The 13,516-nt window shown below is 41.0% G+C and overlaps 1 protein-coding gene across 1 annotated transcript in view; it reads left to right on the top strand.

Moving 5' to 3' along the window:
* Positions 1–13,516, top strand: part of TLN2 (talin 2) — a gene marked incomplete in the record, with an annotated part of 559,462 nt that overhangs the window by 321,305 nt on the left and 224,641 nt on the right. Inside the window, 1 exon segment of the mRNA XM_014593350.2 lies at positions 5,222–5,349. Coding sequence (XP_014448836.1) covers positions 5,222–5,349 — 128 coding nt within the window.

The following is a 13,516-nucleotide window of genomic DNA, read 5'->3' as shown; positions in this document are numbered from 1 at the left end:
CCGATCTTGGATCCCATGTGGCTGTCTAGGCAGCTTGAGTCCTATACCTAGTAGCTTAAAAAACATGCTAGGTGTGTGTACATGCATGCCCAGAATCTCAAAAATAGGGAGAAGGGATCGTAGCATGGCCATGCAGGGGGTGACTTGTCCCTTCCTTCTCTTCTCTGTCTCTCTCTGTTGAGTGTACATGCTCTGGCAAATTTTAAAAAAAAGCAAAAAACATTATAATGTGTATGAAATTATCTTCACGCTATGCATACAAGGTAGATGTACACGAAATATAAATAAATTTCATATTTAGACTTGGGTGCTCCCCCTGTGATATCTCATTATGGACAAGGACATATTCCCAAATCTGGAAGTATCCAAATCCAAACACTTCTGATCCCAAGCATTTCAGATAAAGGATTGTCAGCCTGTATTGTAAGCATGGAACTTCTCACTAAGTCACGATTGAGAGCGTTGACTTCCCTTTTAAAAACAAAAGGAGTTTTCAAATCGAAAGTAATGTTTTTAAAATTAGGTACTTCAGTCTCTCACTCATTGCTGCCGTTCTCTGTAAATATCATTGATGTCCAATGTTTCCTTAAATATTCATAGTGACATAGTATATGACTGTTTGATTGCTTTTCTTCTACTAGTTTCTAGCAGGCTAGTATTAAGCTCCACAGAGAACAAATCTGCCTCCTTTCTACTTGAAGCCCTTAGATGTTTGAAGAAAGTATCCTTGCCTATTTCAGTGTTCTCCCCATGCAGAGGAAGCCCAGTTCCTTCAGACACTTCTTTTTTTTCTTAATAATTATTTATTTAATCATGTATTTATTTTAATTTGACCAGAGAGGGAGAGAAAGAGAGAGAGAGAGAGAGAGAAAGTGAGAAAGCAAGCCACCAGGTCTGGGACTTGAACTGTGGTTGGCCATGGGGGAGTATCCAGTGCTTTAACCACCACACCACCTGCTGACCCCCCCTTCATACACTTCTTATTTGGCATTGTCTTTGTCTCATGATCCTACTAGACTCCTGCTTCTCAATAATTAGACAAGAGAAGTGAACATGCCATTTAGAATTGACATTAATAGCCAAAGATTGATCATTTTAGCCAGAGTCGTTAGCTATGGTGGCCTCCCTGACCCCCGCCTTAGGAGGAGGATCTCTTTCTGTCTTTTGCCTCCATCGACTCCTTGGAATATTGCAGACCTTAGGCTGCAAGAGGTGACAGCAGTTTAATCATCTAGAATTACAACCTAATTTCTATTGTTAGGGATAACAAATTATGAAGAATACTCTTTAATCCAAGAAACTATTGAAGAAAAGAAAGAGGAAGGGACGGGTACACTAAAAAAAGACAGGACGCTGTTACGAGACGAGAAGAAAATGGAGAAGTTGAAGGCCAAGCTTCATACGGATGATGACTGTAAGTGCTGGGGAAGGAAGCGTGATTCAGGCACAGGGGTTGGCCAGCCCTCACCCCCAACCTGTCACCCGTATGACCCAGGCCAGGTTTTTTCTGTTCAAAATCTTTAAATGTTTTGGTTTGTGTCACAAAAAGATAGTCTTAAGGAAATCAAAGTAACTTGAAAAAAAATTAATCTCTTAAATCAGGTATGTAAGTTGTGTTCACAATTTCTCCATGATCTTTGAAATTTTCTATTAGTTTGAACTGGAATCCTAATAAGGTTATGCCTTTGTGGATGATATACCACTTAATTGTTTTTACTAAATAGGTTCTTGGTCTTTCTCTTTTATTCCTCTGCAATTTTTATTTGTTCATGTGCATATGTGTGTGTGAAGAAAGCAGATTATTAGTTGTAGAGCCGTTTCTACACTGTGGATTTGTTGGATTGCCTACTTACAGTGTCCTTTAATGTGTTCTCCTGTCTCTTAATTCTTCAGATCTAGAGGATTGCTTAGATTCAAGTATATGTGTCCTCATGTGTGTTTTAAGACTCCTCCTTTGCTGGTATGTTCTTCTATCAGGAAGTGGTGTCTTGTTTTTTCTGAGCGATGTTAACAGCCATCAATGGCCATTGCCTAGATCTATAATTTCCTTACAGCTTAAAAATGACCGTATAATTACATCATAGGAAAGTCATTTTCTTTGGCCACACAGTTAATATATGGGAAAGCCAGCACGTAAGCCCATATGTCCCTAAAGCCCAGACCATGTGCACTTTGCTGCCCGACCTTGCAGTAAGAGGATCTTCATCATCACACAGCCCTCTTAGACCTTCCCAGCCCCATCGTTCTTGGTCATGGTACTGCATTAAAATGACATCATCACTGTCATTGTGTTTATTGACCTTCAGTGGGACCGTCATTTCCTCTGACTCTGTCTGTGTTCTTTTTCCTTTCTGCCTCATTTGATTTCCAGTTACATAACTCCTTTCCAGGATACTTTGGCAGACTTGGCCTGAGAGTTTATATGTGCATGATACCCTCCCAAGCACCGTGGGAGATGAGACTATGGCTAACGTTGCCTGTCATCTACTGAGGCCGGTAGTATATACTGAGCACTGTGTGTGTGGAGCCTATACTGAGCACTGTGTGTGTGAAGCCCAGGGGAGAGCATAGGAGTAAGAACTGTGGAAGGTGTAGAGGGACGCGACTGATTCCCAGGGTCCTAGACGTGAGGACAGGGTTCTCAGAATGACTGAGTCAGCTGGCCCATGGGCAGGGTTTTGTCATCACATCCTAAGAGTTTGTTTCCTCCCCATCTCCTCCATATTCATGCTTTCATCTTTTCTTCTTGAGGTTAGAGGTAACTCGTTATGCTCAGTCCCTCTAAATTCCCTCACTTGATAAAACAGCAGTATCTACTCTTGATTTAAGGGAACTTTCTACCTTGGTTTCTTAACACAAAATACTGATTTTCTTATTTCTTTGCCTCCTCCCGCCCCAGGTGAAGGGGCTTATTATAAAATCATTGCAGTGCTGTAGCTAATTTTAGGAAGAACTGGGAATTTTTCTCCCTCCTTTCCATTTCAGCCAGTCATATGGTAGATGTGAAAGTATTTTGCAAAGTTAAAATGCACAGTTTTGAGCTACTGAATATAAGCATGATACAAACCTGCATATGTGCCACATTGCTGTTTTGGTAAATCCCTTTCATTAAGAGGGAAAGTAAACGCAGTCCTTTCATCTGTCTTGTGTTGCAGTAAATTGGCTGGATCACAGCCGAACGTTCAGAGAACAAGGAGTAGACGAGAACGAGACGTTGCTGCTCAGACGGAAGTTCTTTTACTCTGATCAGAATGTAGATTCCAGAGACCCTGTGCAGCTGAACTTGCTTTATGTGCAGGTACAGTATCTCCTGAGGTTGGTGAGGCTCCAGGAGGCTCTCCGGGAGCAGGAACTCAGCTTTGTCTTTCGTCACCTTTAGAGTGTCCAGCTCCTAGGCCCCTCATGTGTGTCAGGCCATGGTGCAGGTTGATACTCCTGGTGGCCAGCACTGTCCCTGTTACCCGACTCTGATAGAGAGCTGATTCACCATGTCCAGTGCACCGAAGTGTTCTAGCTAATATCTTAAAATATAAAAGAATAGCGGCCAGCAGATGGTGTAGTGGTGAATGCACTGGATTCTCACGTGGTTGGCCGCAGTTTGAGTCCCAGACCTGGCAGCTCGAAAATTATGCTGGAAGTTTGTACATGCCTGCATGAAATCCCAGGAGGAGAATGGAGAAGGGATTGCAGTGTGGCCACACTCCTCTCCCACCCCCGGGATGATTTCTCACTTCCCCCCTCTCTCTCTCTCCCTCTTCCCCTCTCTTTCTCTGGCAAGCACATACACTCTATGACAAAAACTTAAAAAAAAAATACACACACACACACGTACACACACACACAATATAAAAACATATTGGTCAGAAAATCATTACTTCTCATTCACTGAAAAATAAACTCACCATAAGTAACCTTTTATGTCTTTACACTAATTGTTTAAACTTAGACATGGCATTTAACCTGTCTGAGTTGCAGTTTTCCAATATATAAGATATAGGCTTTGTATTAGGTTGTCCCTAGGATTTCTTTCCACCCAAAGAAAACATAATCCCTTTCTCCAGCTTCCAGCCCCCTATCTTCCATCTTCCTTTCATCCTTTTCTTCCCTCCTTCCCTTTCCTCTTGTTACATTTTTCTACTTGTCTGCCCATAGAAATAATTCAGGGGTCAGCAACTTGCATCCACACCTTCTGTGTTTTCAAATAAAGTTTTATTGGCACACAATGTGTTTCTTTATGTATTTGGTCATCAAGAAAGTCATGACATGTTTTTCTATGCAAAAATGCATCATGACTTTCCAGACAACTCAATATTGCATTGCTGATAGACCCCCTTTACGTCTTCTGTAAGTGTTACGTATTTTCTGCTCTCACCTTCCAGTGTCAGAGCTCAGTAGCTGCAGTGGAGAGGCCATACATAGCCTGTGAGGCCTGAAGAATTTACTACTTGGTCTTCTATAGGAAAAAGTGACTGGCCCCTGAATTAGTGGATAGAATGGCATGGAGAAAGAGCTGAGAGGAAAGAGGCTGGAAGGCTGGAAGGAAAGGAGGTATTGGGACAGTGAGAAAGTGCCTGTTCGTTTGAGACTTAGAGTCATTGCTAGCCATGTCCCTCTGAGGGTGGCCTTGGGGTTATTAAACTAGAGAAAGATTGAGACCAGAGGGGTCAGGAACAACAACAGTGATAGATCAGGACCTGGGGGGAAGGACTTCAGATAGATGAGCGTCCCCATTCGAGGACTGTGCACTTGCTTGGCATTTCTCCTAAATGTCTTGAGTATTGAATTCTTGTCTGTTTATATGGATATCCATCTGTCTCTCTGTCCTTAAATTGTATTGCTCTTTGTCTTGGGGTGGGGGTTGAGTTGATTTTACCTCTAGATGTTTTTTCTGCTAGCTTTATGATACAAGGTCATAAAAAACAAATTTTATTTCTGTGTTGGCCTCTAAATCGGATGGTTTTACAGAGATTTTCCTTTGTCTCGTTATTTTTTCACAGTCGTTTCTACCTTCCTACATGATCATCCAACTCTACTTCTGATAGACTACATACCTCTGAGACTTTCCATTTAGGCAGTTTGGGCCAACTCTGGCTTTCCTCTGACCTTGACCTACCGTGCTGCCCTGTCGGTCCCTCTCTGGCTCTGCAGAGCAAGTGTCCAGGTACAGGAGTGTGTCGTTGCCCCAAAGCCCCTGATGCTTTTCCCTCTTCTTGTGTTTCAGGCTCGGGATGACATCCTAAATGGCTCTCACCCAGTCTCCTTCGAGAAAGCTTGTGAGTTTGGTGGATTTCAAGCCCAGATACAATTCGGACCTCATGTGGAACATAAGCACAAACCTGGATTCTTAGAGTAATTAGCCTTTTTTTTTTTTTCTCTCTCTCTCTTTTCTCTCCTCCTTTTCCTTTTACCTGGTTATTGTTGAGTGATGTAGCCAATGACATGTATCATACATATGTATCTGAATTTCAGTCAGCTGTGAAAATGTTCATTTTAATTCAGTTGAGAAGGTGACCAAATTTGTGGACCTTGGAGAAAGCAAGAGAAAGGAATTGGGGGGATTAGCAGTTTGTATAATGGCTATGTCGCTGGACTCCCATGTCGTTGACCACGGTTCGAATCCCAGACCCAGTGGCTTAAACTCATGCCGGGAGCGTGTGTGTGCGTGCACAAGATCCCGAGAGGAGAATAGAGGAGAAGGGACTGTGGCATGGCCATCCCCTCTGGGGGCTGATTTCTCGCTTTCTGTCCCTTCATCTCTGTCTGTCTGGCGAGCGCAAATGCCCTATAGCAAAAACCTCTCAAGAAAAAAAAAAAAAAGGAATGGGGAAATGTCCCATAACTATAAAGGTTGTGTGCTCCAAGTTTAGGCACTCCATGTCGTTTCCCCCCGTGTCAGAGCCTCTGTCACATCCTCCAAGCTGTTCTCTAGCCTGTCCTAGGAGATCTCTGGAGTTGAAGATTTCACTTCGTCCATCTTCTCCAACCTCTGTCTATTAGAAAATTTCTGTTAGGCCGGCCAGTGGTATAGTTGTTAAAGTGACTGGATCCCACATGACAGACTATGTGATTGGAGTCCTGGACTCTACAGCTAGAAAAACACACTGGACATGTGTACATGTGTGCCCAGAATCTCAAGAGGAAAATGGAGAAGGATTGCAGTGTGGCCATCCCCTCTTGGGGGTAATTTCTCACTGTTCCTTTCTTTCTCTGTCTCTGTGTCTTTCCAGTTAGTGTACATGCATGCCCTAAACAAACTAAAAAAAAAAAAAAGAATATTCTTTTTTCATACTAGACCAAATTGTATCATGTTTAATTTATTTTATTTTTAGGACTTATATATTAGAACAATAGAATACAAATGAAAGAGCTTGACATTCTTTATTATAATCTTATGAATTCTTCATTGCCTATGGAGTGTTATGTGTACATGTAATATTTCCTCCATTCTTTAATCCATTATGTCTTCAATTCTCCTCTATAAAATGATATCCTTGTTTTTTTCTGGCTTTGGACTTTAAATTTCAAGAGAAAGCAGATTTAGTGTGGGCCTTAAGGGTGGGTTTTCTGGAAATACCCAGCAAGACAATCTCAGCCGTTCATAAACTGCTATTTATCTGAGGTTGTCTTTCCTTCTGTTTTGATTTGCACTTTTCCAGTGGTTTTATGTATTTTTTTCCTTAGAATGTTCCTTTTCTTTATCTTTGTTTCCCCACTACTTTTTCTTTTGCTTTCTCTCCATGTCTCCATCCTGTAATGTACCTAACATATTTCTCAAACCTTCAGGGGATCAGCAGTTAGCATAAAGGCTATGTCTCTGGATTCCCATGTAGTTGATTGTGATTCGAGTTCCAGACCTGGTGGCTTAAACTCACACCGAGTACGTGTGCATGCGTGCCCAAGATCCCGAGAGGAGAATGGAGGAGAAGGGTTTACGGCGTGGCCATCCCCCCTGGGGGGTGAATTCTCACTTTCTGTCTCTCTGTCTCTCTCTGTCTTTCTGGTGAGCGCACACGCCCTGTAACAAAAAAACCTCTCCAAAAAACAGAAAGAAAGAAAAAAAAAACCCTTCAGGACTGGGAATCAAATCTTAGTTGGCCACATGGGATCCAGCTCCCTAGGCACAACTTACCTACTGTGCTATGGAGCTGGCCCCATCTGCTTCCTCTTAGTGCAGATGAGACATTTGAGTGAGCCATAAAAAATTACCCCAGAGGGAACAGCAGTTATCATAATGGCTATGTCACTGGACTCCCATGTAGTCCTTTGTGGTTCGAGTCCCGGACCCAGTGGCACACCAGGCGCATGTGTGTGTGTCCCCAAGAACCTGAGAGGAGAATGGAGGAGAAGGGATTGCAGCATGGCCATTCTATATATATATTACCCCAGAGAGCCTCCCTATGGGTGATATCATGCTGTCATCTACGGTACGACTTATAGAAGGTTTGGAAGTGGGGACCTGATTTAAATGCTATGTTGGGGGTTCAAGGCCTTGAGCTTTGCTGGAAGATGTGCCAGCCAGCATGAGATGGGTTGAGTGGGTCACTGATTACATTGTGTCCCATTCCCCATAAAAATCACATAAAGACCTCTTTGACCCTTAACCCCACTTTCACTTCGTTGGAAAGTAATTGGGACCAGCATACAGACACGAGTATGAAAAAATATCTGACATTTCTTCTGGTCTCAGAGGACTCCTGGCTAATATCCTGTTTGTTCTAAATAGAGTTGTTTCAAAAGAAACCCCACAAGAACCTCTATCGTTGAATTAGTGATCCCAGAGAACCTTTCTAAGGAGATGCTTATTCCTGCAGTATCCTTTGCAGTGACCTCGAGCCTCAGTGTGGCTCTGAGCAGTTCTTGCCAATTGCTCTGTTCTGTATCATTCCATTAAGTCACATGGTCATGTGTTCCTCAGGGCTGTCTGAGCAGCTAGTCTGGCTTCCTTCCCCATCCCCTTGGGAAGCTCATCTTTTTGTTCAGGCACCTACAAAGCCCATGTGCATGTGTTCTTCCAATAGTTTCTACACACCCACATTCTAGCCTCACGGCCGTCCTAAACCTAAAGTTTATGGCCATGAGTATTGATGAACTAGATCTAGGAGGAAACGTCGTTTCTCTGTGTAGAGTGATTGAGGAATTGGAGAAAGTGAAGGAATAATTGATGAACCAAAATAATAATAATGATAAATGCATTGTTTAGGCTCTCGTGTCATAACCCTTTGTGACCCTGGTAGGAAGGAGATTCACAGGTACCCACTCACCGGTGGGAACATGTCCCCACTCAAGGATGCTGATGCCACCTTGTCTGTTCGTTAGTGCCTTTTCTCCTGAGCCCTGGGGGAAGTACTTGTCAGGCCCTTTTATGAATTGAGAAAGTAGTATTTTATGTGACAGTGTAGAAGAAGGAATAAAGAGTGAAGTGGGCTTGTTCACGGATACTTCAGTTGGTTTTCTGCAGATAGCTTCTGATTTCTAGCAGTGGGCTCACCATTCTTAAAGGCATTCCTACTTTAAGGGCAAAGTTGTTCCATTCACAGGTCCCCCAATGCGCAGCAAAATTAGGAAAGTATCTAAAAATGTGATTCCAAGGTCCTTTGGTCTCTTACCCGGTGTCATCAGTTGAACCAACTAAATCAGTGCGTATTACTGTACTGTGACTGTGTGTGTCAAGAGAAAGATTATGAACCAATGTCCGGCCATTGGTATGGGCCTTAGCAGTGTATGTTGCAGTTGATAGTCCTGTCAGATGCTGCATACTCACCCTCCTGTAAAAACCTCCTTCTTTCATCTTCTGAGACACTGAAAGTCAAGCATTTCTATTGAGCCAGTTTTCTCTTTTCCTAAGGTTATAATATGAAGCTAGTGCCTCTGACTCTTCTTGAGCTTCCAAATTAAGCGTATTATACCTGGTAGCAGTCATTTTTCCTTATGAATTTGATTTACTTTTTAGTTAGACCAAATCTAGAGTAGCTAATGAGGCATTTTCATTTAATGTAGATGTTTAATTGTGTATGTGATTGCTCATAGCATACAGGTAGAACTTCCTGAAGATGCTAATTCCTCCCGAATGAAAACAAAGCACTAGGCCACATTCCCCCGGTTTGTTAGTCGAGCATTCGAATAATATTCCTAGGCTGTCTTTGGTGTCTGGTTCAGCTCCCCTGTGCAGAATTTATGTCTTTCCCCACCTCGTTTTCATAGGTGCTGTTTGAATAATTCAGAGTTTAGAAAAAAATAATAATGAGAACCGACAGACCCAGCTTGAAGACACAGCCACCAAAAATTTCAGTTACATAGTTTCTGAGTGAGGTCCCTGAGGGCATGTTTAACAGGTACATTTATTTTAGTTCTTTGAAAATATGTTTTAGCATTTTTGCTCAAAGTCAGCATAATACGGACATTTTTATGTGATTCTCTTTCAACTTTCTTTAGACTATTAAATAATTTCTGGATTTACTACCATCTTAGGATATTCATTTAGAATAATGAAAATCAGAGACTTTTCAGGGATTTGAGGGTTATTTAATATACCCCCATCTACTCTCTGGCGGGGGAAACAGGTGCTAGAGAGAGAGAGACAGAGATAAGGTATAAGACATCAAGGGCTGGATGCCAGAAGAAAGCCAGGTCTCCCCAACTGAGCCTGGTGGCTTTTATCTTCATGACAGTTACCCTTACGTCACATCCGAAGAGTCTCAGAAAGGGATATTTTACTGGAGCTTATATAAAATAAAAACAACATGTAACCTAGTGATCAGACATTTGGTTTATACTCTTTTATGTTTGGAAAATGTCTGCAGAAAACATGCCACGTGTCATTCTTTAACTGGTGGAAGACTCACGTGTGAGCTCTACCATGGCAGCGGTAGAAGAGCTGGAAGGGAGGTTGTTTATACTAATCCCTTGCAGTTTTTCAGCCTGTAGTCTGTGTGGCAGGGAAACTTGGGAAGTTCTTTTTTTTTTATTTTCTTTTTTTTTGGAGAGGCTTTTGCTATAGGGCGCGTGCGCTCACTAGACAGACAGAGACAGAGAGACAGAAAGTGAGAAATTACCCCCCAGGGGAGATGGCCACGCTGCAATCCCTTCTCCTCCCTTCTCCTCTGGGGATCTTGGGCACGCGCGCATACACGCCTGGTGTGAGTTTAAGCCGCCAGGTCCGGGACTCGAACCACAGTCGACTACGTGGGAGTCCAGTGACATAGCCATTACGCTAATTGTTGGTCCCAGGAAGTTCTTATTAATGAAGAACCAAGACTTGGCTCTGGATATTTCAGCAAAGTTCAACTGTTTAATTATGATTAAGTACAAGATGATCAATTTAGGATGCTGGAAGTTGCAGTGCAAGGTCTGGGGACTGCCGTGAGTTGTTTCTAGGAAGATGGGATGAGTCTGATGTAAAAATCAATGCTGATTATGCCCGCCAGGTGGTGTGGTGATTAAGGTGGCCAGATCCCATATGACCATCTGTGCTGTTTGAGTCCTAAACCCATAGGCATGAAAATCATACCAGGTGTGTGTGTGTTCTGGCCGAAAATCCTGAGAGGAGCATGGAGAAAGGATGGCAGTATGACCACAACAACTCCTCCAAGGGTGGTTTCTCACTTTCCCACTCTCTGTATCTGTCTCTCTCTTTCTGATGAGCCCATGTTGCCTATGGCAGAAACAAAACAAAACAAAAACAAAAACAAAAGACCAAATCCTAAACAAACAACAGCTAAGTCCTTAAAAAAAAAAAAAAGAATCAGTGCTGACCAAAGGAAATGAAAAAATAGAAGGTAAATCCAAAGAATTCTAGTGCTTGAAACAGCAAGGCATGTTATTATGACTTATTTTAGGACCTTTTTTTTAAACAAAGATTTTTGCTATAGGGCACATACTCTTGCTGGAGAGACAGAGACAGAAAGTGAGAAGTCACCCTCAGGGGAGATGACCACACCACAGTCCCTTCTCTTCCATTCTTGTCTTGGGATTTTGATCATGCACGCAGCATGTTTCAAGCCTCTGGGTCTAGGACTCGAACCGTGATTGGCCATGTGAGAGTCTAGTGACATAACCATTATACCATCTGCTGGTCCCATGAACTATTAAAAAATGTTGTTGAAAATTTTAAGAAGTAATTAGAATGAAAGCCTTCTGGGGACCAACAGTTAGCGTAATGGCTATATCCCTGGACTCCCATGTAGTCAACCACGGTTCGAATCCCGGACCCAGAGGCTTAGACTCATGCCGGGCGTGTGTGCGTGCTTGCCCAAGATCCCGAGAGGAGAATGGAGAAGAAGGGATTGTGGCATGGCCACCCCCGGGGGGTGATTTCTTGCTTTCTGTCTCTCTCTCTGTCTTTCTGGCGAGCATATGCACCCTATAGCAAAAACTTCTCCAAAAAAAAAAAGGGGGGGAAAAAAAAAAAAAAGAAAGCCTTCTGTAGACTTACTGATTAGAGAAGATTATCATTACTGATGAACTTTAGACCTTAAATATATGTGATGAAATTGAAGGTAACTCTAGCTGATGGATAGAGAGTGTTTACTGCATGACTCTTTCAACATTTTAGTGTGTTTGAAAATTTTCATAATAAAATTGTTGGGACAAAATTGAAACTAGAATAGAATAGACTGTATGTGGAAACAGTGAGATGAACTAGACTACAAATTCTTTTTCTAAAAAGATTTACATATTTTTATTTATTATTATTACTGTTTTTAAATTTTGCTGTAGGGCATGTGTGCTCACCAGAGAGAGGCAGAGAGAGGGAAAGTGAGAAAGCAAACTGCCAGGTCCGAGACTCAAACCAGTGTCAGCTATATGGGAGTGCAGCACTTAACCTGCTGGCACCTGCTGGCCCCTACAAATTCTTTAGGAACATTTGTAATATTGATAAAATCAAATCAAATCAAAAGAAAGAGATTATATAATGTCCAAACCGATAAGGGGGAGAAGGGGAAGAAATGCAGTGGGAGTTGTACATGGTGGATTTTGGAAACAACCAGAAATAGGGTAAATGGAATATTCAAAATAAGATGTAAATACTTTTAAATGTACCTGATATCATACCAAAGATAAGTAAATCAAACTCTGCAGTGAATACACAGAGATTCTCATATTGGACGGACTTTTTAGAAATCCATGTCTATACTAGTTTTCAAAGACGCTCTTAAACTTTAAGGAGTAAGGAAAGATTAAAGTCAACACATAGAAAATGATGTATCAGGAAATTATGAGTTAAATCAAAACTAGAGAAGCCATATGTAATGTCAAGCAAAATTGAATTTAAGGCAAACAATAAGTAGATAAAAGATGATCACTATAGGGGGCCAGCAGGTGGCATGATCATTAAGGGTGCTGGACTCCCACATGGCTAGCTGCAGTTCAAGTCCCGAACCTGGCAGCTTGTCTTCTCACTTTCTTTCTCTCTTGCTCTTTTTTTCATACACACATGCACACTCTTACTCTGTCATTCTCTGGTCAAATTTAAATAAATAAATAAAGCTAAATAATTACTTAAAAAAAGAAAGAAGATCATTATAAAGATAGAAGGCCTAACTCACTAGGATGATATAAGCATTCTCACTTTGTGTATGGACCTTAGCATTACTTAAAAGAAAACCACTCAGTACAAATTGAGCAGCTCTAAATTGAGCAGCTCTAATTCAAAAATTTGAAACCCAAATGCTCCGACATCTGAAACATTCTGAGTGTCAATATGATGTCACGAGTGGAAAATTTCACATCTGACCTTGTGATATAGGTCATAGTCAAAATGCAACCATACAAAACTATTGTATAAAATTACTTTCAGGCTATGTGTGCAAGGTGTATTTGAAACATAAATGAATTTCATCTTTAGGCTTGGATTCCATCTCATTATGTGTGAATAAATATTCCAAAATCTGAAAAATCTGAAACACTTCTGGTCCCAAGCATTTTGATTAAAGGATAGTTGTTGAACTGTATTAGAAAATTTTATATACACAATTTTAGTGGAGTAATTTAGCATAACTTCCTCAGTAAGGCTCTTTTTAGAACAAGATCAAAATAGAAGAAAATATTTAAATTAAGAGAAATTAATGAAATGGAACTACAGAGAGAATCAATAAAACCAAAAGCTAATTCTTTGAAAAGAAATTAATGAACTTATGTAAACCTTGGTATGTTTGATCAGGAAAAAAACTAAAGAAAAGACAAAAATATTATTCTTAATGAAATGGAACAGAACGTAGATAAAGAGGTTTTGTAAAGCAGAAGAAAATGAATGAAAACTGGAAGCCAACAAAAAAGAAAATTGAGACAAAAATGGATAATTGGAAAAATCTGAGCATACCTATAATCTTGAAAACATTATCTTAATTTAAAGTATGTCAATCAAGATATAACAAAACAAAACTAGGTTTAGCTTAGTTCAGAGAATGGACAAAATGCAAAGGTCTCTTCCCTTTATTTGAAACAAGTAGGACAGTAATACCAAAATTTAATATAGACCATATAAAGCTTTTAAACAGAATATAGATATTTTCCCTAC

Source organism: Tupaia chinensis, unplaced genomic scaffold (assembly GCF_000334495.1).
Source record: "Tupaia chinensis unplaced genomic scaffold, TupChi_1.0 Scaffold000063_1, whole genome shotgun sequence".
Lineage (NCBI taxonomy): Eukaryota > Metazoa > Chordata > Mammalia > Scandentia > Tupaiidae > Tupaia > Tupaia belangeri.
The sequence above is the reverse complement of the archived record's forward strand: the minus strand, read 5'-3'. Positions and strand labels throughout refer to the sequence as shown.